General features: G+C 45.1%; 1 protein-coding gene across 1 annotated transcript in view; it reads left to right on the top strand.

The window, feature by feature from the left end:
- The window catches only part of KCTD19 (potassium channel tetramerization domain containing 19), a 37,864-nt gene extending 12,342 nt beyond the window's left edge, over window positions 1-25,522 (top strand). The window contains exons 9-16 of the mRNA XM_063313072.1: window positions 827-969; window positions 10,061-10,144; window positions 10,678-10,783; window positions 15,631-16,234; window positions 23,090-23,293; window positions 24,257-24,411; window positions 24,635-24,736; window positions 25,391-25,522. Coding sequence (XP_063169142.1) covers window positions 827-969; window positions 10,061-10,144; window positions 10,678-10,783; window positions 15,631-16,234; window positions 23,090-23,293; window positions 24,257-24,411; window positions 24,635-24,736; window positions 25,391-25,504 — 1,512 coding nt within the window. The 3' untranslated portion in view covers window positions 25,505-25,522. The remainder of the gene's footprint in view (window positions 1-826; window positions 970-10,060; window positions 10,145-10,677; window positions 10,784-15,630; window positions 16,235-23,089; window positions 23,294-24,256; window positions 24,412-24,634; window positions 24,737-25,390) is intronic.
- The last annotated feature ends 1,485 nt before the right edge of the window (window positions 25,523-27,007 follow it).

The following is a 27,007-nucleotide window of genomic DNA, read 5'->3' as shown; positions in this document are numbered from 1 at the left end:
AGGCCAGTGTGCCCTTCTGCTGGTGGACCTCATTCTGATGTGGCTGCCTGGCAGTGCCCTCCCTGAGTCAATTCCCGGGTCTCTCTCACTAGATGACAGTAACTCTCCAGTCATGATTTTTTCAGACTTTAAGTGCTATTCATTCATGGCACGAGCACCAAATCAGCCCAAATGAGATTTTGGCATTTTTGCATGCAATTGTGACATTTTTTTAAAAAATTATTTTATCTGAGGCTGGGAGAACCAAGGAACTTCTGGGTCCCTTAGTATTACGTTGGGTTGGTGCGGCGGCAGTTTTAGTCTTTAAAGACTAACCATACTGATGAAAGCATATTTTTTCACGACCTGAGGCTCAGGACAATCAGTGCATCTGATTTCTACAAACTATACAGTATGTGCCATTATTTTGTTCTTATGGTGCAAAAGACTTTTTTTTTTAAAGACTACTGTGGCTGTTTTCCCTCTGGAAGCACGGGATAGAGCTCACACTTTGCAGGAACCTAGGCCATAGGCAGGCAGAGTGAATGGCATCCATGCGATAGGCTGATTCATGCTAACAGTGCCAGTCGTTTGTGGTGCCCATTATTATTTGTTTGTTTGTTTGTTTATTATTCTAATTTACATTGTACATTACAATGTACATTTACATTTTCATTGGCATCTGATACTATTCTGTCATTGCGGTCTGTGGTGAGCTGCCTAGTCCTTTAGAAGAATACAAATCTGATAGGTATAGTCAGTTTTTTTGGCAAGAATAGTTGTTTCGATTTGAGAGAAAGCTTATGGAAACAACTGATCGAAATCTCTTACCTTTTTCTCCCTCTAGTTTCCAGAGTTGTTGTCAAATTGCAAAAAGGTGTATTGGATTGCTTATGGTCAGAGTCTCCTTATTCATGGAGATGGAAAAATGTTTCGACATGTTCTCAACTTCTTAAGACTTGGCAAGTTGTTCTTACCATCTGAATTTAAGTACGTTAAATACTATTTAATGCATATTATATATGGGATAGCTAAAGAGCAGTTACACCTTAAGACAGAGGTGGAAGAGCTCAGTGCACTTAATGGCTGCCTCTCCCAACCACAGTCTTTGAAGAAATAAGGCTTTAATTTTTCCTCCCCAAAGTTCTATTTTCTACATAACCATAGCAATTTGTGTTTGCCTGTCTCTCTCTTTTATTTATGTTGTTTCTGTTTTAATGATTCCATGGGGATGTAATTAATGTTACTAATTAACAACTTTTCAGAACTGAATCAGGACAGCAAAGCTAAACATTGTTTCAGAAATACTGATTATCATCACAACTGAAGACAGGGAATGTAAAAATTACTTCTCCCGAACCTTGGAGATCGCATTCATCCCCTCAGGACGATGGCTCCCCCTTGAGTGAGAAGTCACGTCCGCTTTTGCACGTGGACTCTCCAGGCCAATCTCTTCCTTCAGTTTTAACTGAAATTGCCTAATCCCTCTGTCTCTAGCTAGGGGAAAGTAATCTTGTGAGGGGCCTCGCACTTGGGCAGGGCCCCGGGGGCTAACTTGGCAGAACCCCAGCGCTGATGCTTTGTACCCCAAAGAGCAGCTGGAGTAGAGCAGCAGTCCTCCTGCAGCAGAGGAAGTGGTGGCATGCAAGAGGGCGTTATCCAGTGTGGTTGCTGCCATGCCAGCCCCTTCCTGCCACCAGTGGGCCTCTTCTGCTCCTCTGCCCACTCTTAGGAGTGGGAAGAAAATGGGTGGCCTTCCCCAAAGGGGAGTGGGCCAGAGAGCATCCTTGCTGTGAAACTTGGAAGATCAAGCACTACTTTGTAACCTCCACTTTGGGTCTTCTAATTGGACAGTGCATGGTTCAGTGGGGTGGCCACCTAACGGAATGGGCTTTGGGGGAGTGAAATGTCCTGTGCTTTGACTAGGCCTGCTGGCCGGCCTCCCAAAGCTGCCTAACTCCAGAATGGCTCTGGGTGGCTTATACGTAAGATAAGAAAACAACCAAAGCAACTTAAACATCCAGACAAACTGCACAACAACCAACCATCCAGGGCTACACAGATGCCCTAACTCGAGGCCTGGGAAAACAACACTTTAAAAGAGTTGGTTATAGCTACAGGGATCTCTGGGGGGATTTCATTCCAGAGTGCAGGTGCTGCAACAGAGAAGGCATCCCCCCTGGTCTCAGTGGATGGCATGGTTTGATTAGGGACCTGAAGGGCGCCAACTGTCCTGATCTTGCTTGACAGGCAGAGACATAGGAGATAGGCAGTCCCTCATACAGTGTAATCTGGTCCTATGCCATGAAGGGCCTCATGGGTGATAACCAGCACCTTAAATTGCACCAGAAACCTACTTGCAATCAGGGCAACTCATGTAGCAGTGGTGTCACATGGGCATAATGAGGGCATGCCCAACACTGCCTGCACGACTGCATTCTGGACCAACTGCAGCTTCTGAATTGCCTTCAAGGGCAGCCCTGTGTAGACCACATTCATTCATTCATTCGACTTCTATAGCTGCCCATCTCAGTGAGTGACTATTGTAGTGACTCAGTAAGTGACTCTGAGTGCCTACACATTGTAGTAATCAGACTGTGAGGTGACTAGGGCATGAGTGAGCGTCTGTGGGGCCTCCCAATCCAGCAGCAGGTGCAATTGGTGCACCAGATGAAGCAGTGCCAAGGCCCTCTTGGCCACAACTGCCACCTGCTTTTTGAGCAGGAGCTGTGAGTTTTAAGACGATCCCCAGATTGCACACCAGTCTTGGATGGGGGACGTATAACCCCATCCAAGATTAAAGATGAAAGGGCCCCAGATCCTGGGCCCCAGCTACTTGGCCTTGGCAGGATTGAGCCTGAATCTGTTCCTTCCCATCCAGACCTGCAGTCTCCAGACATTGGGACAGAAAATTGACAGCATCATTTGACCTGTCTGAGGTCAAAGTGTACAGCAGGGATTCATCCTGATGTTCATGATACTGAACACCGAAATGCAGGATGACTTCACCCAGTGGTTTCATATAGATATTAAACAGGAGGGGAGAGAATGTTGAGCCCTGAGGACCTCACTGGTGAGGGGCCATGGATACTACCTCTCCCGCATCAGCACCACCTGGAGCTGGCCACTGAGAAAGGAAGAAAAACACTGTACCAAACCACAGTGCCAACCCCAAAGGATACTATGAGGATATCAAAAGCTGCTGAGAGATCAAGGAGCACAAAGATGGATGCACCACACCCATCCTGGCTTTGCTGAAGGCCATCAGCAAGCATGACCAATGCTGTCTCTATATTGAATCTCAGCTTGAAACCTGACTTAAATGGGTCCGGATAATCTGCTTCCTCCAGGATCCTCTGCAGCTGCTGCCTGACCCCCTTCTCAATAACCTAAAAAAGGAAGGCTGGAGACAGGACCATAATTGTCCAAAATCACGGTCTGAGGATGGCTTCTTGAGGAGGGGGCACACCATCACCTCTAAGGGTGAAGGCACCTTCCCCTCCCTCAAAAGAAGCTGACACCACTGCATGGACCCAACTACAGGTCACCTCCCGGGCAGCCTTAACAATGTAGGAGGGCCTGAATCTAATGAACAAGTGGCCAACCTCACAGTTTGAAGGATAGTCCACCTCCTCAGGAGTCACAGATTCAAACTCATCCCAGATAGTTCTGTAAGTCTGTGTCCCAGGCACCTCAGCTGGACTTGCCTAATTGGAGTGCAACTCTGAGCAAATCAGAGCAACTTTATCCACCAGATATAATATTCTTCACAGCAGTCCTGCAGATGTTCTTGTGGTCCACCCCCCGCCGCAGCAGGGACTGAGTTGCTTTAAATAGGATTGTTGGACAACTATCAGCAGATGCAATAATGACAGAGAAATACTAATGTTTTGCTGCCCTTATTGCCACATGGCAATACTGAAAATGGACTGTGACCTGTTTCAATCAGACTTGCCCTGCATCTTCTTCCAATGACAGGTCCGTGGTTGCCATGAACTCCTAAGCTGCCCCAGATGCAATATTGCTAACAGGAAAATTTGCAGTCCCTGAGAATCCATAGTCTTGGGGTCTCCATTGCCAGCCCAGCCACAGAATCCAGCACTTCAGACAGGGATGATGCTGGGCAGCAGGGAGGGCAGTACCACAGCAACAGCCCCAACTAAGGTCCAGTTACAACCAGAGTGCATCTCATCGGGCCATCTGTGAAACAAAGCCTTCATCTGCAACAACCTAGGATGACAACAGCCACACACACCCCTTCCCTGGACTCTCATCTGATGCAAAATTTGAAACCTGGATGGGCATAGTTCTGAGAGGGGAGCACCCTCCTCTCATCTCACCCATGTCTGTCATATGTGTCAGGTCAGCATGGCTGAGAGAGGACTGACTGTGGACTGACCCAGCCACAGTCAAAGAGCAGGGCCTCCAAGGGTCCAGTAACCAGGAGTTGAGAGTGGAAGCTGAGGGCCCGACAGAGGGCTCTCAAACAGCAGACCCAGTATCCCTGAGCATGACCTGTCCTCTCATCCTGCCATACTTGTCTCTGCTGGTCACCATCTCAGTGTTTCTGCCTGCCTTCTCATCTCCCCCAGCCACCTCCCACCCTGGCTCCCCCCTTTCAGGTCAGAGGTACCCATTCTGTCCCATGCACCACACTTAATCGCACACGAGACATCTGCGGTCAGCTCGACCTTTCAGCACCCCCTGGCTGCTCCTGTCTTCAGCACTCAGTAGCCTGTGAGGTGTCGGGTCTCTGTGATAAGTGACACCAGAATCCAAACAGACCACGTCCCCATCCCCTTTTCCCACCCAGTGGGAAGAGGATCGCAGTCCCAAATAGGTAGGTAGTTGGGTGGGACATTGCCCTCAAGTCCAGGAAAGTAGGCCCAGTGGTATATAGCCTCAAGCTTGGCATGGAGGGCAACAAGCTAGAGCCATAGAGGGCCTCCCGATTAAGCAAGGAGGCCTGTCAATGAACCAAGTGCCCCTCGCCTGGCGTCACACACCTTGCACCAAAATCCTTTTGTGCTCCTCAGGGCAACTCTCCAAGTCTGTCCCCACAGGCAAAAAACTCCCCCGGAATTCAGATCAACCTTTTCAACCCCTGGGGGTGATGGCAAAGCACCGAAGGGCTTAAACTGCTGCCAGCCTTATAGAAGTCAGAGCAGCCGCCTCCTATGCTTTGCCACGCTAGTTGCCAGTCAACATAGTATGCTCAGTTGGTTCCTGCTCCACTCGTTGCGTGCTGGCTTCAAGGATGCCACTGAGTTTGTTGATGTTGCTAGTGTTGCTGTTGCTAGTACCAGTTTCACCAGCCTCACTTATTCTGGAAACACTAGTGCTGCTGGTGCTGGCATTTCCCCCAGAAACAGACAAGAAGTGGAAGCTTCTGAAAAGTCAATTCTCATGTGCTTGGGACTCCTAACTCCTTGTTCCACCAAGCCCGAACATTTAAGGAGAAGGAATGAAACATACAGGGGTGGGCCAGCAGCACTAAACTTCTAGTTTTTCCCCGCTGGCACAGGCCTTCCTGATTCCTGCTCCTTATCCATGGGATGTGTATATGCATGAATATGGAGGTTTAATGTGACGGCTCCAGCTCCCTGGCCCTTAAGCCACCTCTGGGCCTGAGACTGTGGTCAGAGAAGGCTTTCGTGGCCAGCCTTCGCTTTACGTCTAGCCAGCACATTCCATCTTCTCAGAGCAGTGGAGGGAACGTTAAGTGTCTGTGGAGGCTCCGCAACTCATCTGCGCAGATTAAGGCGCACCGTTTGTCAGGGAAATTGTATCAAGTGACACTGATTTAGCTGTATGACTACATAGGAGCCTAAAAGGAGACAAAACCCACCAGTTTTTCAGCTGATTCCTTAGAAGTGTGCCTGCCCAACATAGACTTCTTTAAACGAAGGAAAAGGACTTTGTTGAGGAACTGTCAGATCTAATACAGGAAGACCGTGGTCACAAATGCTGGTGGTGTTCAGCTCTTTGGGAGGAGGTGCTGTCATTAGGACAAGTTATTTCTTGAGTTGGAAGTTCAAAGCAGATCATGTTAGTCAAGGAAAAACATCACACCTAGATAACGTTTTTTTCATAACTTTTTTGCATGTGAAAGAGGCCATTTGGGGTATGACTCTAGCTTTCTGTTCAGTATGGATTCAGCCTCTGTTTGAATGCATCCCAGTGAAGTGCTCTTGCTGTCTCCTCGTAATGTTCCGTTGAAATCTACATTCATAGCATCAGAGTTCGAAAGTACCTCAGAGGTTGTCTGGTCCAATCTCCTACTCGCTGTAGGATCTGCTGAACGCTTGAAGATCTTAGGTAAAGGCGAAATGCCATCTCATGAGGTAGCCTATTCCGCTGGTGGACAGTTTCCACAGTCAGGAAGTCCCCCTAATCTAACCTGGGTCTACTGCCCTGTACTTTCAATCCACTGGCTTTGATTGTGCCCACCAAGTCTGCTCCCTCCTCCATGTGGCAGTCCACATCTGAAGTCTGCTGTCGGTCTTCTCCTCTGCCCGGTTGCTTTAATAATTCCTCATAGGTAACCTTAATGAGCTTTGGAAAACACTATCGAGCACTCTGCAAAATCAAGATTCCACAGAACAACTTCCAGAGAATTCTTTAATTTCCAAATCGAGTAACTCTCACAAAAGGAGATGTGATTGGTGTGACGTGCTGTATTCTGTCTGAGCACATACTAGTTCATCAACACCTTGTTACCTCATTCTGTTTCAGATGATTGCAGGTATAATGATCTGTTCTGGAATTTTGGGTGTCAGCTTAACCAAGCTAAGGAGTTTCCTGTCCACTTTCTTTTCAAGAAGAGCATTTTCCCATCCTAAGACTTCTGGCATCTCATTCATTTTGAAGGAATTCTAACATACTATAAGAAGCTGGCTTTAAATACAGGTAGTCCTCACCTAACAATGGTAACTGGGACTGGCAACTCCATGACTAAGCGACACGGTCATGAAGCGTGACGTCCTGTGACCATGCCGACTTACGACAGCAGATGTGGCAGTTCCGGTTGCCATTGTTAGGCAAATCCCATGGGCTTGCAGCGCCCCATGGTCACATGATCACTGTTTGCACCTCCTGCCAGCTTCCCCATTGACTTCGCTTGTCAGAAGCCGACAGTGAAGGTCGCAAACGGCGATCACAGGATGGTGCAACCATTGTAATTGTGAGCCAGTTGACAAGTGCCCAAATTGCAATCACATGACCATGGGGATGCTGTGACAGCTGCAACTATGAGGAATGGTCATAAGTCCGCTCGTTCAGCAACATTGTAACTTCAAACAGTCACTGAATGAGTGGTCGCTGAACGAGAACTACACTGCAGATTTCTTTACTCTCTGGGGTTTGATTCTTCTAGCTTTGGGAGACCTATTCATCTGTTCCAGGTTGCATGTCTGCCCTTATATTGTTCTATTTCCCAGGTGGAACACACATACACCCTTGTGAATAAAGGTCTTTTTCCTTTGTTCTGTTACCTTTTAATGCTGCACCATCATTTCCAGGCAGTTCTGTGCCCTTTCCTTTGTGTTTTTTTTCCCCTGAACAAAGGGAATTTTGTTCTCAGCATCTGCTTGCAAGCCTCTTCTTAATTGGGCTTGATTTCTGATTCCATCCTGATGAGTACCAGCTATTATATTGCCTGTAGAAGGGGGACAAGTGATGAAATCTTGCATACTTGCGTGTGACATCACGGTACAAACATGAAGACAGAGCTTGCATTGTGGTATAGGTATTCCATCATTTTGGATAATTGTGGTTAGGAACGCATCATTACGCCGACTCTTATCATTACTCCTTGGTTACAACCCCTTTACATCCCAGCTCCGTGAGAAGCTCAATCAGTCACAATGGCTTCTTTATGTGGTTCCATCTTCCTTCGAACAGGTGGAGAAAGAAACTGGCTGGATCACACCAAAGGGAAGGCCTGTTTCAGGGGTGTTTCATACACAGATCAGGCACTCCTGGGCAATCCACAGAGGGAGTCATGTGTGCTTGGTGTTCTGGCAGAGGGACAGCATGTGAAAGGAAAGGTGTATGAGGGTGGAGGGGCACGTCAGGTCCTTTAAGTGGGTTCCTGGAGGGGAGTTTGGGCAGCCACAAAGGAAGGCGTCAAGGAGATGGGCTTGAATCCAAGGCGGGAATGGCTAAGGGAGGGCTGGGGGAGACAGGCGCAGAAAGGTTGGCAGGGGTGGCCCACAGGCCATGCAGAGGAGGAGATGAGAGAGGGACAAGGTGTGCCTCTGGATTCGCCTGAGCTGAAACCCAGATCCATTTGACTGATCCAGGTTTTGCTTTGGCCAAGTTTCTCTGTGCATGGAACAAAACACGTTTTTTGCTTTGCACACACTCTACCTTTTGTTTTACAGAACAGCCAGTTGGGTCAATCCAGGGACTGCCTCTTTCAGTGTTGTTTCCCAGCAGTTGGAACGTAAGGCTTGCTGTTGCCAAGTACAGTTACCACCATGATTGCTCTTGGATGCTTCCCAACCTTCCCTATCTTAAGAGCTTCCTGTTTTCTTTAGAAACTGCAGGCCACTCAGAGCTTCCCTGTGATCAGTTGGATCCCAATCGTCATCACCAGGAAGCCCCGTCTCTGTCGTTGGAGAGCCCGCCTGGCTTTCTCCCTTTCACACAGCTACTAAGAAACTGGCTGCCAGATTTTCTGGACCGTTGCCTGTGCTTCCACAGACCGATACTGTAGCCTTTTGTATGCAGCTTCCAGACCTATTGAAGATGCATCCTATTGCCCTCTTTCTTTCCTGGTTTTGGAACGCCTCACTACCTTGTACATCCAGCTGCAAATCCAATTTCAGATTAAATGGGTCATGGATAGGACATAGATGGTTTTGCTCCACCCTGCTTTTCCTAAACCTCCCCATTCTGTTTTCCACTGAGGTTTAGGCTGCCAGTTACAGGCCCCCCCAGTCACGAGGAGCATAGCGGTCACGCTCAGTACATCTTGGCCGGGATACCAGAGACTTCCTCTCGCCTTTTGGTCAGCGTCCAGAATGCTGGCACACGTACTATTCCAGACCACCTTTATTTTGCCTCTGCTCCATCAGTCGTTGCCTCGACTGTGAATCTGAGAGACAGGTCTGGATGGAGGGTGCATGGGCACAGCCAGTTATGCCAGTTGTTTGAAAAGCCCCCCATGTGCTTGACCCAGTTACCGGCCAGGGTCCCTTGGTTCTGCCGCATATTAGAAGAGCCTCGTCATGGTCCGGAGGTTTTCCTCCCTGGCTCCTGTTCTCTGGAGCTGACACCCACCAGCTTTATGCTTGAAAGGGATCACTTAAAGTTTTAAAAAGCTGCTTTTTCATAAATTTTAGGTGCCAGTCTGAATGTTTAGAAATTAATATGATTATTATATGTCATGGACCTTTTGGCTTGAAACCTTCTTATATTGTGATGTTATAACTGATTTAATTTGTTACTGTCAGTTATTCTCGGTACCATGCTTAGTTATCCTTTGTTGAAAGGATAAGGTTACCGAAATTTCAGCAAATGGCTTATTTTCACTTTAGAGCTCAATTTATTTTAGAGTTCATTAAGTACATTACAGTTCATTTAAATGGCTTTCCTGGAAACTAGGGAGCAGAATGTTCTTTTCACAGATAACTGAGGCAGTTGCAGAGGGTGGCTATTTTCCAACTGTTTCTGTAATCTTTTTCAGACTTTAACAGATAATTGCACAGTGTACAGTTATGAACTCCTGCCGACTCCAGGACTGGAATAGTTTCCATGCCAGGATAGTCAGTGTGCTGGGCAGTAGAGGTTCAAATGGTGGTATAGTCCCACTCAACTTGTCTGTGGTCAGTCCCTGCCATGGCTTTGTTGGGACATCAGGCGGTGTTTGCAGAGACACTCTAAAAGAATCAAGTACCGTTCCTGGGTGAGAAGATGGAACTGCAACATGTTCTCTGTGATGCTCAGCTATATGTCAATGGTACAATCATCATCAAAGTGATCGTTTGCTTTTTTGTTTTTTTAATTTTAGCAGAGGTTAATAGGGGATATTAGTACATTTGATTTGAAATGATTTGGTTTCCCCCCTCAATGACAGGGAATGGTCGCTTTTGTGCCAGGAAGTAGTAGAATACCAGATCCCTTCTCTGTTGGAGGCGCTTCACCAGTATGACATGTACAGGTATTTTTTCGTCTTCTTGATTCTGTGTGCATCTCCCACTGATGCTCAGAGGAAATGAAATTCAGCGTATTAGTAAGAAGCAGGAGGACTGGGTGAAGAGGAGCAAAAAATGGAGAGGGAGGTACAGAAAGCCAGCAGACAGCCAAGTGGCTGTCCAAGAGGAGGGAGAGGCTGGGGCTGCCTCCTGGCGTAGTGACTCCCCCCTGAACACAAGCCCTGCCCTGCTTCCAGGCAGAGCGTTTCAGGAGGCCTGGGGGTGGGGGGGTGGGCAGGGGGCATGTGAACAACATGCAAAGTTGGCTAGCCTAGGCTTTGGCCTAGAAATTACCATGAAGGTTGATTGAAGGGACAGAGCAAGTTGCCCCTCAAACCCTTTCTCTCCTGCCCTTTAAGTAAAAGAAAAAAATAAATTCTTCACATAGTTTCCCCCTGTTCTTGACTCTTAATAGGAAAAGATTAACAATGACCAATATTTACATTACTGGGGCACAGAAAGTATTTCTTAAAAAGGATGTGAAATGTTTGTGTTCCAGATTATGGGTACAACAGCGGGAAATTCAACATGTAGCTTATCAATTTAGAAACCTTGAGTCTCCAATATCAGCGAAGGAAGTTGGATCCAATGAAGTCCCTCGAGATGTAATGTTACTTTTTATTATTGCTATTATCATCATCATCATCATCATCATCAGTAGTAGTAGTAGCAGCAATACAGGGGAAGCAGTGCGAGTTGCCTGTTAAATCCAAGTTATGTAATTATGAAATTGATGCAAATGAAATAATTTGCAATAAAATATTTTATTATATTTTATTAATTATTATGAGAAAAGGAAAAAGAAAAGGAATACAAACGAGAAAAAAGGCAAGAAATAAAACAAGCATCATAGAATTACATTAAATTTTTCAATATTTCTTTAGTTTTAAATAACTACAGATCATTGTTAAAATCCAAGTAATTTATAAATATCAACAGCAATGATAAGCACAGGATAAATCATAAAATGAGGTTAAGAATTACAATAATTTCTATCCAAGCAATTAAACATCTATCCTCATTTTGCTGATCATTGAAGGATGGAATATTCAGATTTTATGTTAAGAGACCCATATTTTGGTTTTGGTACAAGCTCATATAAAGAATTATAATCCAAACATGGTTTCTAAATTCACTTATATTCTGTGCCATCTTTACTTTTGAGATACTAAGTTGGTTTGGACATCGAGGTGTCCTCCCAGAACTTAATTAGCCATTTTTCTGCAGAAGGAACTGTACGTACTTTCCAATAGAAAGTGTAAAGAAACCTTGCAGCAGTTACCATGTGCAAGGATAATTTGGTGTGCTTTAGGGGAATGTAGAGAGCTAGTTCAGGGTAGTGGTTCAGGCACCAGGCTGGAGACCAGGAGTTCTAGTCCCTGCTTAGGCAGGCAGCCGGCTGGGGGACCTTGGGCCAGTCCTCTCTCTCAGCCCTAGGAAGGAGGCAATGGCAAACTACTTCTGAAAAACCCGGCCAAGAAAACTGCAGGGACTTGTCCAGGTGGTCTCTGAGAATCGGACACAATTGAACAGATTAAAAAAAAAGGGAATGTAAAGTTTAGCAATATTTAATTAAAAATAGGTTGGAAAGGAAAGTCAGCTTTTAGAATTTGTATCATTATATTATACATCAGTTACCAAAATTGTTGAGTTTTACAGCATTGCCACCAAATATGGAAAAATGATCCAACCTGGTGGTTACATTTCTAGCAATTTTAGAGAATGGAGTGCCCATTTTAGCAGTCAATATGGGAGTGATATACCAGGAATAAAACGTCTTGTACCAGTTTTCTCTAAGTACAATGCTTGGTGTGAATTCAATATTTATCTTCCATTGCTATTCATATTCTAACAAGCTGCATATCCCACTGTTGCCAATTACGAGAACAGCCCCCTCACCAGTTCACACAGGAGCTGTAAGAGACTGAGAAAGTCTCTCCTAAGGAACCTAAGAAAAAAACCCTGTTGATGTGATTTCTGTATCCTTGTCCTGTATTTTTTCAACACATTTTAGTAAAGGGATTAGTGGTGCAGTGATGATCAGTAGGGCTTTATTCCTCTACTAAGAGAGACAGACATAAAATATGAGTTAAACATTTTCTCGCCATCACCTGTTCCCAGTTAACCCCTTTCTCCTCATGACAGATCTACAGCCTCTTTGCCTGTTGTTTCTGACATACTGCCCAAACACACCCATACCACACACACGAACTCATACTGCATATGTATATATAAAGATCTTTAGAAAGGAAGATAGAAACTAATACAAAGTAAGAAAAAGAAAAGATAAAGAAAAAAAGAAAGCTGAAAGTACAAGAAAGGAAAAAAGAGAAGAAAGAAAAAGATACAAAGAAGTAGCTTCTGATGTTCTTTAGAGCAGTTATAAGTACCATTGTAAATTTACCTCTTACCCGATGGTTACAACTTAACTCTCTTCTTTCTATAATCTATCCTGTCTAATAATCAAAACCACTGCCAGTTTGGTCTAGTGGTTAAGGCAATGGGCTAGAAACCGGGAGACTGAGAGTTCTAGTTCGGCCTTAGGCATGAAAGCCGGCTGGGTGCTGACACACTCTCTCTCAGCCCAACTCACCTCACAGGGTTCTTGTTGTGGGGAAAAGAGGAGGAGGAAGGCATATTGGGTATGTTCGCCGCCTTGAGTTATTTATAAAAATAATAAAGACGGGATAGAAAATAAAATAAATCATAATAAATCATAAGCTCATTTTTTTGTTTTACGCAAAAAGTCCATAAGGGGTTTCCAGTCAGCAATAAATGTAGATATTATCTTTTCTCTGATCAAATAAGTCAATTTAGCCATCTCAGCAAGTTCCATCATCTTCACCAGCCATTCCTCCATTGTGGGCAGTGCTGAATCTTTCCATCTTTGTGCAAACAACAATCTCGCTGCAGTTGTCATGTACAAAAACAAAGTCCCACAACTTTTTTCCAACTGTTTGTCCATCAATTCCAAAAGAAAACCCTCTGGTTTCAATTGTATATTAATCTTTAAAATTCTCTGAATCAGTGTATGTATTTGAATATAGAATAAAATAATCCTTCTTGTTCACATTTCCAACATAGATTTGAAGTATCTTTATACATTCTAGATAATTTTTCTGGTGTTATATAGCAACGGTACATTGTTTTATAAAAATTATCTTTAAGATTATAACATAATGTAAATTTCGATCCTTTTAACCACACGTTTTCTCATTATTTCATCTGTATATTATAACCATTTTTTAATTTCACTTTATCATACCTTCTTTCATTTGTTCTTCTGTTTCAAATTTCAATAAAAGTTGATACATTTTAGCAGTTACATGTTCAACATTTTTACACAATTCTATTTCAAACTCAGTTTTAAAATATTCAAAACCATAAATTCTTTTATCTACTTTAAATCTTTCTAATAATTGTAAATAAGAGAACCATTGTCAATTATATCTCTCCAGTTCTTCTCTTGATTTCATTTTACATTCCCCTTGACAAAATTCTAGTATCTCACAATAAGTCTTGTCTATAAAATGCTGAGAGTGCTGAGAGCCACAAAAGAATTTTGGGGCACAACCTGTGTTTGCATCTATTCCTTATTCTCCGTATGGCACATCTAACATAAGGGTTTTTAAATGCACATTAACCTTGGCTTTATCATCCCACAAATATCCATGCCACCCAAATCTCAGGTGGTATCCTTCTAAGTCCAAAGGCCTTCTGTTTCTCTGCAGCCCCCACCCTGTCACCCAAACCAAACATGTGCTTTAGCCTTTCTGACATTTCTATAGCTTCTGCCTGTTGGAGATATTAACAGATCAGACCTCAGCAGACCTCATTAGCATATAGATGAGTTGATCCCATGATGCAATTCTCTATGTGCGAGGAAGCTGTTTGTTGCCACTCCCTCCCTCTCTCTTCCTCCTCCTCCTACCGACTGAGAAGGCAGCAAGCATGCTGCTCTCTCCCTCCATTATGGCCACATGCTTGGGCTAGGGAAGGATTCTGCCACTATCTGCATGCAGCCCTTAGCAGCGATGAGGGCTAAGAGTTCATTAAGTTTAGGGAACAGAAGAAACAAAGAATCTTCATTTTTCCACTGAAGATGGATGTAACTGAACCAAGAATAAAATCAGTAAGACTCTTTTTACTTTTAAACCTACTTTGTCTAAGTGTGTGATTCTTTATGCTTGGGAGGGCTGAGTGTGTAAGATCAATAACCTGTATTTCTCTAACATGCTCATTAAAGCTATTTAAGATAATATTCTTTTTCTGTGCACAGCTTCTCTGCTGTGTTAAGCTCTGCTCCATTCAGTAGTCCTAGCTGTCCACTAATGGCTTCACTGCCATGCTTTGGATACAGCTCTTCTTCCATCTCTTACACAGGCCACTTTTTCTTTTTATAATCTTAAAACACTCTGGGTGAATCCATACTGATCACTTCAGATATTTCTCATTTTTCTTTTTAGTAGGAACTGTTTGGGATTGCATCTTCAGTATCTCATTTCATGGAGTTTCCCATCTTAGCTGGACATTTTTTTGCTTCATGATTTCAAGTAATCGAATCCAACCTATCTTATATCAAAGTTCATCAAAATGCAGTCTTCAGGTCTGACTCTCCTCTATTCCTCATCCCTTGATGTGAATTCAAGGGTAATAAGATCGCTTTCTTCTAAGGAATCCATCACCTTCACTTCTTTACCCAATTCTTCCTCATAGAATGCAATAAAATGCTGATCTATATTAAAACATATAAATCAGTGCCATTGTTAATGGAGCAATGCCATCATGCCATGTCTTTACACCCAGTTGGAAAAATGTTTTCTGCATGCTCCTGAATTCAAACTTTAGATACAGGAAAAAAGCTAAATCACTTACTAGATACTATGGCTTCCTTAGAATACCAGTTTTAAATTTTTGGTGGATTTCAAAATTCTTGGCCTGATTTATACTGTCCCCCCCCCCCATTTCTCATTTCTGAGCACTGCAGAAAAAAGTAACCTCCTCCAATAATATGGTGAAAAAGTTTGCAGCTTTAAACACAGGTCAGAACAAAAGTTAATGCCAGGCTAAACAAAATAAACTATTTTAGTACAAACAAAATACTATTCCAGAGAGAGCAAAACAGTTTTTTCTCTAATTAGAACATAGTAGTATAGTACACAGCAAGACAGAGCAAGTTTCTACACGTATCATCAGCTTTAATGATGTTCATATACGGCCTTTCAATGCTGCTTTCCCCTTTCTTACCTGAGCAACTTTGCTGCTTTTACTGCCATTTGGTTATTTTATCTTACATCTACAAGTCCTGTTGCTGTCCCAGGAAACCTGGCATGCAACGCCCAATTAAAACACAAGGCTGGTCCAGTTGAAAAAGTATGGGTGCGGTTTGATCATATATATAAATAAATAAATAAATCCTGTTTTGATGGGAAATTTCTTTTCTTTTTTGAAGCATTTGCATATTGCTGTGGATTTAGATCAGTGTGCCAATAACTGGAATATAACTAGAGAACCACAATATATGGAAGAGAGTGATAGAGAAAATGCAAAGTACACTAGCATTTCCCCAATTAAGGGAGCAAAGCGAAGAAATCCCTGGGAAACCTACAGGTCCTCCGATGACTGGGGAAACACCTGCCTTTTCAGACAGCCAGGAAGCCCCCCCAAGAAAAGAGGAGCAAAAGGCACTTTGAGCAAACAGCTGGACAACAGTGATCCTCCCATTCAGAAGCTCATTTCCCTTGTGCGAGGGTGGGACATGGCCCACTGCAGGTGTTGCGGAGCTCCCCAGGGGCCAGGGGCCAGCGAGGAATCTAAAAGGAGAGCGCACGGGAGGGTGCCGCCTGCCAGTTGCTTTGGAATCTCTAGTAACGATGTGGTCATCCAAGTTGCACCAAGAGCACAAGGAAATCTGCCCAGAGCTGGACTTTGCGGGCAGGGCACCACGCCTACCCAGGGCTGGCTTGTAAGGATGGATGAACCAGGCAGTTCTGAGGAGATGCACCCACTAGGGAAAAATGCTGTCCTTAAGGAACAGAGTGGCCAGAAAGAGAAAGGTGAGTGGAAATCGTTGACTTGCTGCTTGTAAATGAGTTAGCAAAGTAAATTCAAGTGATGCAGGTTTGACCCAGAATAAGGGACTGTTCTCCATTGCTTCTTTATCCCAGAAATCAGGGGTTTCTTAGAAGTTGTAGGCAGAGCTTGTAAACCTTTTTCTCCCCAAACCATTCCATTTTTCATTGCATCCTGCTCAGAAGGAAGCATTAGTGACCAACTTCTTGATCAGTTAGTCATGATCCTTGGAGTAGTTCAAATTGCTGTGTAATACTAAATCACACTCTTTCAAACTTCAAAAAGAAATGAAAACATGAGAGAAAGACCACAGAGTTAATCCCCTATCATCATATAACAAGGGTCTGCCTCTTTTACACATAGCAATTACTCTAGAATGATGATCCAGTTGCAGTTTTCCAAGGTGAAAAATACTACCTTGAATGCTGGAGAAAATAGTATTTTCCAACAAAAGAAATATGTAGTAACAGAGGCTGAGCACATTGATTGAAAGTTGGGAGGTGTTAAGGAAATTTGAAGAACACTTTATTTTAAATTCTGGAATTGGGAGAAGTGTAGCACACAAATCTCTCTCTACCTTGCTATAGCTATAGCTTCCTCCCTATAAGAGTTTACGTAGGTAAATGTTAAATCAATATGACAATGCGAACAAAGGAGAGGAAACGTAGAAACAATGAAAGAGGGAATATCCTGAAGAGATTTTGGAGCTCAAGAGGTTGAGCTGTTAACAGTGATTAAGAAGAGTGCTGTACCTGATGATTTATGATTTATTGAGATAGAGGCACTTAATAAAAGTCTTGAGTGTAAGCAGGAAGAATTTTAAGCAATATATACTTGTGATTGAGAGCCAGTTTGGTGCAGTGGTGAAGGCATCGGACTAGAAACAAGGAGACTGTGAATTCTATTCCTGCCTTGGGCACCAAGCCAGCTGGGTGACCTTGGGCCAGTCCCTCTCTCTCAGCCCTAGGAAGGAGGCAATGGCAAACCAGTTCTGAAAAAAACTTGCCAAGAAAACTGCAGGGACTTGTCCAGGCAAACTTGGAAAATTGGACACAACTGAACGGAAAAAAAAAACCTTGTGATTGTGTGATGGTCAATCTGCTGAGCTCAACAAGTCTCTTAGATAAGAAAGTTAATCTCTTCAGTGGTGAAGGAATGATCTAGTAATGCCAAGATACATTGGAATAACAATGGAAAAACAGAGAGGGAAATTCAGTGGCAGAGAAAGAAGAAGGAAGAGAATATAGAGGGAGGCTTGGTCTTTTCTTCTGAGTTACAAAATTAACAAATAAAAGATGTAGGAATATAAAATAGAAGAGAATATATGTAGCTCAGGGCTGAACTGTGGAGTCCTCGGTGCTCTCTGAGCTTGTTTGTCAATCAACATCTTCAAAGGAATAAAATTCACAAGGGAAGAAGAAAACAACAACAAACCACTCTTCCTGGACATCCTCATCAGCAGAGGAAACGACGGCAAATTAGAAGCGCAAGTCTATCGAAAAACAACCCATGCTAGCCAAGTGCTCCGTCACCAAAGCAACAGCCCAACCTCCCACAAGAGGAGCTGCGTGAGAACATTATTCAGACGAGCACAAATGCCCGGCAGCCACCCAGAGCGCCAGAACGAGGAAGCAGACCGCCTGCGCAGCATCCTCTTAACGAAACGGATGCCACTGCAACTTTGTCAGACTGTGCCTGACCCCTCAACTCACCGCAACACAACCAGCGCAATGTGCGAATAGGGTAGCGCTCCCGTACGTCAGAAACACCTCGGAAACAACCCTTAGTCCGCTGCAACCACACGGCATCACCGCAGCGCACACACCAGCCAGAGCCCTCCAGAAGACCTTAAGCTAACCCAAAGACCCCGGAGCCCAAGAAGGAAAGACGGGAGCCATCTACAATGTGCCGTGTAGGGACTGTCACAGCTCAGAGGAGAGCTACCAAGGATATGAAAGAAGGTCTGTGGGGAATAGTAAATTATCTGAGGATGATTAGCCTACAGAAAAGATGGCCAAAGTGAGAGATGATAGAAGTTGCCACACAGAAGACCAGAACCAAGTGATTAAAACTACATGAAAGGAGGTTCATGCTGTCACATGGGGAGTTTAGATGTCTTCATACAGAGGCTGGGTGGTCTCCTGTCAGAGATCGTAGAGGGGATCCTGAAGGGTTGGGACAAGATGAGCTCTGTAGCCGTTTCCAACTCTTGATTTTATGACTGGAAAGAGACCAAGGGCATGGATGTCAAGCTCTGTGAGGAATGATCGAAGAGCCCAGAGAGTCAACCAGAACCAGTGGCTTAAAACTACAAGGAAGGTTCAGACCAGACACCACAAGGAATTTCCTAGCTCTACAAGCTGTCTGGCAGTGGAACAGACTGCTACATGGCAGGACAAGTTCTCCTGCGCTATTTGTCTGGCTGGTCAGCTGCAAGAGGTGGTCTAGTGGATCCTGCACTGAGCAGGGGGCTGGACTAGATGACCTTTGTGGTCCCTTCCAACTTAATGATAATATGGAGACACACAGAAGAACTCAGCTGGCCCCAATACAATAAACTTCACATATAAAGGTTACCAGTGACAATTAAGCTATAGGCTAACCCACAGAACAGAATCTCAAGGGCCTAATAGATTTCTGTCTTGGGTGTAGCTTCCACCCTCATGGCTCCAGCTGGCTGTTCGGGTTTCCCGTGGGGCTGCCCCCTGCAGGCCAGGCCGCCTCACCTGCCCTGCGCCCTCTCTGGATCCCTGGGACACCCAGCCTTTTTCTCCTTTGTAAAGGATTGAGCAAGCAGTCATCCGGTCGATCTGCACAACACTGACCCCCACCCCCCCGCAGTTTCAGAACTGCAACTGAAAAACTCAATTCTTTGGGTTGCTTGTGTGTATTTTTAGTGTTTTATTTTTCACTGTGAGGTCAGCTTGTAAACAGTGGAGCAAGTAGCCAAGAGATAACATGAAACTCAAACTCTTTGCTGCCAACTTGTGAATGAATAATGCTCAAATTGCAAAACAAATACATGAAAGAAGAGTGAATGGGCTTAGAGGAAGGTAAGTGCCAAGGAGCGAATGGTTGGATGCAGCTGATGAGAGGCTCTGAAAGATGGGAGAGAAGTTTAAAGAGCAGGAGGCCCTGCGTGAAGCCGCAGGTCGACGTGGCAGGCATAAGGCAGGCTAGGCAGGGCCACAACGGGGGGGGGGGGTGCCAAAGTGGGCATGGAATGCATGTTTGTCCCGGGTGACCCAGACCGTAGGTGCAGGCCTGAGGCTGGAGAAGCACAGCACGGCACAGTGAATAGCGTTGCACGCAATCGATTTTTACAGCGTCTCGCTCTCTCGTCTCATGGCTTGTGGCTTTGTTCAGTTTTTCTGTGCTTTGCAAAACATCCTTATCCCAAAAGGGAACAGCCTGATGGATGTTTATGTAAACAACCACACAGTGCTCCTCCATTAATTCCCACGTGGCTTTTGAGTGCATCATCAGGAAGCCCTCTGGGGGAAGAAGGACCTTTGTTTTCTGTTAATAAACTTTTCCCCGGAAGAGAACCTGAGTTCATGGGGAGAAGCCTGTGCCGTTGCCAGCTATTTCATTATGAAGCCGGGGGCGGGTTGCATAACTTCATCGTTGTTGCTCTGAGAAGATGATAATTAACTCCCTCCTGTTTCTACTAGCCTTGCCTTCAGCTACAGAAGATCAACAAGTGTGCCCTATATTTGTACACACACAAACACACACCCTGTATACAAGGAGTCAGGAAGGCTCATCACCAGCTGGGAGAAGTCAGCCCTGGAGAGTTTCCCCTTGTGCTGTGCTGATTTTACTTCTCTTGCCTAGCCATTCTGCCTTGGTGGAGCATGTGACAAAAACCACAGCCTGTGCTGAACTGGGGTGGCATGTCGGATGGATGGATGGCTGGAAGCCCTCTCTGAAAGAGTGCTCTGCTCCCAGCAGTCCCTGATGACATTGCAGAAACCAAGTGAGATGCCACAAGGATCATTCCCGGGTACCTTACGGTACTTTCATTCATTATTTTTATGAAGACTCGGAGGGAATGCTGACTGAATTTGCAGACGATACTATAGTGGTATGTGGGAATGACCTTGGGAGACGGGACGAAGAGATGCTGCCTAGGGAACAGGCAGATAAGAGGGAGTGTAGCATAGTGAGCAGAGCAGAGCAAGAGGCTCAGGAGAGACACCCCCCCCCCAAGTTCTCGTGCTCTAAAGGAGACATGGGGGAGAATTGTACTTTCAGACTTGCAAGATTCTCTTAACGTAGCCTTACAATAAAGTAGAATTAGCTTATCTGGCCGTGTTTCCTGTCTGGTCTGCCTGGTAAGGCTGACAGTTACCAAATTGGGTTCGGTGTCAGACATGGCCCCAGTGAGGCAAGCTCCCAAGAAATCTAGGAACACGTTGACTGAAGGGAGGTAAGAAGCCCTCACCCGAGCATCTCCACACCACCCGTGTTTCAAGAAAAGGCCTTTAGGTGGAAGCAGTGCTGCCTCTCTTGCTTCTTCCTGCCCCACGGGACAGACTACTTGGCCCTTCCCTGAAGCAGGCTGGCTGCTTTCATCTGCCCTTGGTTTGGGGAATCTTTTCACTGACTGATCCCCACTTCCACGAGGAGTGGGGCCATCAAAGAAGGGAAGATGGCAATCGTGGTGCCTTTGGTTCTGCGACCTTTCCACTTTGTATGCTGACATGGCCACCAGCTTGCCTTTATATTGCTGAAGGGAGAGTCCTCACATATTCCCCATGCTCCTGAAAGGATGCAGAAGAAGATGGAGACCGTTTCCATTCTAAAATGCAGGACAAAATAATGAATTTAAGCTACAGGAAGGCAATTTCCAAGTGAATGTGAGAAAGAGCTTCCTAATGGAAGAACAGATTGACATCGGAACTAAGGACAATGAGAAGTGATGGGCTCCCTGTCATCGGATGCCTTCAAACGAAGGCTTGAGAACCATTTGTTCTCAAAAGGTTCTTTGCTTCCTGAAATAATTCTGTGAGTTTTGTCAGCAAGACAAGTGAGGAATTACCTGGAAGGATCATGCTTGGCAGAGTTTGTATCCCAGCAGATGTCAGAGCAATTAAATCTGCATCATTAAGACTTTTTGAAGAAACAGCATGTTATAATCCACATTTCTTTGGCTGGGTGGGCAACAGTAGATCCTAATGTTGGTACTGCTTTTATTTGTTCTTCCACTTATTTTAAGTCAGATTCCCTCTATGGCATTGCCAAGTTTATTCACTTGGATTTCCAAGGAAGAATGTACCTTATTATATGCAGTTGTGATGGCCCCAGTACCAGGTGTCCTATCAGCCGGTCCTTGGCTGCAACGGCTTGTGAAGGAATGTGCTTAACGATTCTCTCTGTCTGCAAAGCTGCGAAAGCTGACACGGGTTTGCTCTCAGCAGTTAATCTGACGCGCGTAGCAATTCCACGGCAGGCGTGCAAAGCAACTGGCAGCAATGGAGCTGCTCTTCTCTTTCTGTTACTTCTATCCCTTTTGAATAAATGCTGTCCTTCAATTACTGTCTATCAGTCATGGATAACATTCCATCATGTCTGCATTGTACCCATTAAATCATATTTAGCACAGAGTTCACGTTCTTGGTTTTTTACTCTGAGCATAAGTGTATATACCACAACAGAGGCCAGTGTTCTTTCTGGTTTTTCCATGAGCACGTTAAGAGGACCTATTTCAGTAACACACCTACTTTTTATAGTGCATAAGTCTTATCTGACATTGTGACTTCAGGACTTTTGTTCCCATCATCCTGTTTGCTTCTCCTCCCCTGAATGTTCAGAACTCGTTTCATTTACAAGAGCCTGAAAATTGTCTCTGAGTTCCAGTGGAGATTGATTGATTGATTGATCGAATTTCTATCACCGCCCATCTCTCTCGAAAAGGGGACTCTGGGTGGTTATCTTCTATGTCTCTTATGTCTGGGCAACTGGGCTCGTTCCAGTTACTGAAGAGTTGCTGCCATTGTCAATTTCTCTTCCTTTGAATGGAAGAATCCATGGTCCTTTTTCAGTTTCTGAAGTGTGTCCATTTGCTGCTTCGCTCCTCCCAATCGTTTTCTTCAAGGACTGTTCTGAACGCCTTGCACTTGCTGCAAATGTATCCAAGATTGTTTTCAGACAAGAAGGCAGGCATTATATGAGTCAACACTGCCGCCTTGGGTCCAAGGAACTTCCCTTTATTTTCTTAACACACTACTAGTAAAAAGGCTTTTCATTGTTTTCTTGCTTGTTCCTTCTGTAAACAAATTAGGCTTTTAAAAGTATTTTTTAAAATTATAGTATTTTAATAAGCTCATCAGAGGGAGCTCCACCCTGGAAACAAGGAGGAATTTCCCGACAGTGAGAACTATGAAGCAGTGGAACGGCTTGCCTCCCGGAGTTGTGGGTGCTCCGTCGCTGGAGGTTTCTGAGAAGAGATTGGACAGCCATTTGTCCGAGATGGCATGAGGACTCCTGCCTTGGGCTTGGGCAGGGGTTGGACCAGAAGACCTCCAAGGTCCCTCCCAACCCTATGATTCTCTGATTCTAATATCAATGTTGCTTCCTTGTACATTTTTGCAAGTGTAAGCCCCCATGGGGCCAACCTGTGAAATATTTTAGGGATTGTTGATAAGATGTTCAATAACTGCCTTGGAGACTTGCTGCAAAAGCAGAGTTAATTAGGGGAGACCTGATTTGGTCAGCTGAATCCTACTGGGGACCCACAAATATGCATGCAAAATACGGTGGCTGAGATTTTGTACTGTAGTCATAGATGCATTGCCTCGCTCAAATCATGCATTGGATTTTTTTTCCCCATTCAGCACAATTCTCTGCAGGGACAGCCCTTGAAGAAACTGCTACTTGTAGTGAAGCCCTTGACGCAAGGGGCTTGATTCTTAAGGTCGAGCACCCTCCGATTGTGCCGGGCGATGGTTCTTGTGTTTTTCATGAAGGCAGCATTCTCTACAGCACATGTGTTGAAGACTTTACTCTAGCCTGTGCCCTGGCACCACCAGCGGACAAAGGTATGCCCTTTACTGCAGCTCTGTATGTGTGCATTTTGGAATGGAAAGAAAGGAACTTCCTAGGGCAGGCTGTACACACTTAACATCCAGAAAGAAATTTTGAAATCTCATTTCCTGCCCTCCCCATCAAGACGCTGACTCTAAAATAACTCATGCAACTATGCATTGGATTTGCTGATTATTATGCTGTGAGTGTATTTTGAGAAGGGTGAAATGGTCAAGAGGACGGTAGGACACATCTCCCCGGAATCATTCCAGGAATGATTCCAGACATTCAGTCCTGTCCCAATGATCTCCTGGTTGTCGACCCACCTCAGCCTTTCCCCCCAACATTAATTTATCAAAGCAACACTTTCTCTCAGGGGAAGGTAAACTGGTAATCCAATACAAAACTGGTAATTTTGATACATATGTCCCAATCCCTTGTCTTTGACCACGTTGGCTGGAATAGGAGCTCACCTGTCCCTCGATTACCCATCTCCTTAGAACAGCCTTTCTCAACTTTTTGACCCCGGAGAAACCCCTGAAATATTTTTCAGGCCTCACAGAACCCTTGCACATTCAGGCTCAAACACAGGCCAGAAGTTAAAAAATTATTATATTTGTTACATGGGTAGGCCTGTATATAGGCATTAACAGTGTTCTAAAAATAAAGAATGAAACTTACCTCTTTAATGTGAAGTTGCCTGGATTTGAAATACTTTTAAAATAAATCGTGATCTCCCAGGGAACCCCTAGTGACCTCTTGTGGAACCCCAGGGGTCCACGGAACCCTGGTTGAGAAACCCTGCCTTAGAGGGACTTTCCTGTCTGAGCAAAGCACCCTGCCCTGCTCCAGGGAAAGCAGGAAGGATGTCTTGTGCTCTGTTCCCAGCTCAAAATACCTGAAAGGGGTGAAGAAGACAGAGCTTGGAGCTGGGTAGAGTAGAGGTGATCAGGGTCATAATTTCTTTCCTCCTGTAGATATTGTTTTTCTGAGCTTTCCATTGACACATGAAGAGATTTTTTATGCCCAGAAGTGCCACTGTTTCCTCACTGATGTCATCTTGGATTCCATAAGACAGAAGGATCCTAAAGAAACAACTGCCAGAGTAGAGCTTCTGGTCCAGAGGCTGTGGGTAAGAAGGCATCTGCTGCTCTTGGGCCGAGGGATGCTGTTGCTAGGTTGGGTGGCAAGCTTTAGCCTCTCCTTCTTTGCCCCAAGGCCAAGAGCTTGATGGTGGGCTTCTGGCATTTGAGCCCCCACTTCCAAAAGCGGGCTCTCAACCCAGCTCAGCATGGCAAGGCAGTAACGTGGGCCAGGTTCTGGCTCTGGAGTTTGAATCACCTCATTTCTTACAGCGGCTGCAGATCACAGCAAAGGAGTTTGTGGCTGACTTGCTGAATTCAGCGCCTTTTAAAGCAGATGGCCATTCTTACGAGAAGTTACTGAAGTGGCTTGAAGTAAGTCTGAATGACAGATGGGCTTCCATCCATGAGGGGAAGGGTTTGTCTATTTTGTGGCCTTCCCCTTGCAGGGGGCAGCTAAGTACACGTTTTATTCTGACTTGCAACGCAGGTCTCTTTTCATTGTGAGACTCACTTCCCTCCTTTCCTGTCGTCCCCTCTCCTTCATTTTCTCACAAAAAACACAAGAACAGCAACGTGACGGCAGTCTGGTCACTTGTGATGGGAGCTGCCCCCAGGCACGTTTGATGGATCTGACACTCAGATTCGCAGTTCAGTCATGCCCAGTCTAGGGTATTTGGCTCTAGACAGTGGTTCAGGCAAGACAGACCCAAACCATATCCCCATCCCACTTGCAGCCTAAAGTTCACCAAGATTTGGCAATAAAATTGCTGAGGTTTGGTGGAAAGCCTTTGGCTCAGATGAGCGTGGGAGCTTCTGGGAAGCAGACCACTCCCACTGTGATTCTTGGACCCCCCAACCCAAAAACGGTATGAGCTGGTTTGGGGCTCATTTCTTCTGATGACATCACTGTGTCCCCCGAAGGCCATCTGTGCGCCGTGGCCAGGTGGGAGGTTGAGATGTGGCCTTTGGCCTGGCAGAAGTCGCTACCCAGCCAGTGGCTAGTGAGTGTCTCTGCTTCCCTTTCAGTTCACCCTGCCTTTTGCCTGGAAATACAGCTGCTGCATTAACTTGCTGATTAAAAAAGGATACTTTAAATCACTCTCACATTTTGTTATTGGGAAATATTTACAGAACCCTTAATAAAACTTAAGTCTTGGGCTTATCTCTCTGCAGTTGTTAGAAGTTTCTTTTTTCATTTTGAAATTAAACTTAATTAAAATGCATGCATACATAAAATACACGACTGAGAGCACTAACAAAGAGGACAGGAGACCAGGGGGTTGTTGCTCTGGCTGTTTCCAGCTACTGGGCTCAACAGCTAGAGGTTTCAGGAGCCCTTTTGAAGCTGGATCAGAAGATCAATTGATCCACTGGGGCCAGTATCAGGTTAGAGATGGGTTGTTAAATTGCACTTTCTGGGTGAGAGCCAGAGAATGCCAAAGGTGCCCCCATCCCACAGTGAGAGAATGGGGGAGAGGGGGACCAACCAGCTAATGCTTCTTGGGATGCCGGTTCCTACAAAAAAGGTTTGTCCCTTCTTAAGCCAGTGGCTCAGATCCTGAGCCCAGGTGGCTACAGTATTGGGGGCCTTGGTCTTCTGCTGCTGCTGGAAAATGTCAGGTCTGTGCTCCTTTTTTGTGGGTGGACAAGTGTGGAGACCTGGCAGGTGTTTTTGAGGCCTGCTTGAATAGGGGCAGGGATGTAGCCCTGTGAGAAATCAGCTTACCTGCCATTCAAGTCCTTCAGCAGCAGCAAGCCAAGGCCAGGAGGGAGGGGTGGCTGTTGTTGTACATGAGACTTCTGTGGGGACAGGAGTCATTGCCCCGGAAATGGCAGAATGCAAGTGCTATGAGCGGAAGTGGTCCGTAGAGTCAAGCTTGAGCAGCTGCTGGTGTACTGACCACTTTGTTGCCCTGCAGTGGTCTTCCATAAGCAACTGGATATCCTTCTGGGGCTGGTGTTGGGACTCGTCACACTTTTAGTCTTGAGTCACTTCAGTCTCCATGCCCTGGGGAGGAGTCTGATGTGAGTTCCTGGCCTCTATTGTGACCATGGGCTTGTTGCAAATAATCATGGCCCCCAACACATGGGAGGGCAGGTGTTTGATATGGATTTCTTTTGTAACAGATGAGACATGATCTGAAAATTGATGAAATTGACATCTTTGCTGTGGTCAGATCACTTCCTAGTTAAACTGCACACTTATGTTTCCCTGGATTTCCACAAGGGCAGTGGACCCAGTAAGATCTAATGGATAGGATTCAAGAGGGTACTTGGGAATTTTCCTGGTTATTTCACAGGCATTTCCATCTTGTGCCAGGTTGAGCTCTAGAACTTGGGATACCCTGAAAGTGCTGGATTTGATTGTTGCTGCAAGGTCTCTTTCCAGTCATAAAATCAAGAGTTGGGAATGGCTGCAGAGCTCATCTTGTCCCAAACCCTACAGGATCCCTGACAGGAGACCACCCAGCCTCTGTATGAAGACATCTAAACTCCCCATGTGACAGCATGAACCTCCTTTCATGTAGTTTTAATCATTTGGTTCTGGTCTTCTGTGTGGCAACTTCTATCATCTCTCACTTTGGCCATCTTTTCTGTAGGCTAATCATCCTCAGATAATTTACTATTCCCCACAGACCTTCT

This window comes from Candoia aspera, chromosome 11, assembly GCF_035149785.1.
Source record: "Candoia aspera isolate rCanAsp1 chromosome 11, rCanAsp1.hap2, whole genome shotgun sequence".
Lineage (NCBI taxonomy): Eukaryota > Metazoa > Chordata > Lepidosauria > Squamata > Boidae > Candoia > Candoia aspera.
Note: the sequence above shows the minus strand (reverse complement) of the source record. Positions and strands in the feature narration are given on the sequence as shown.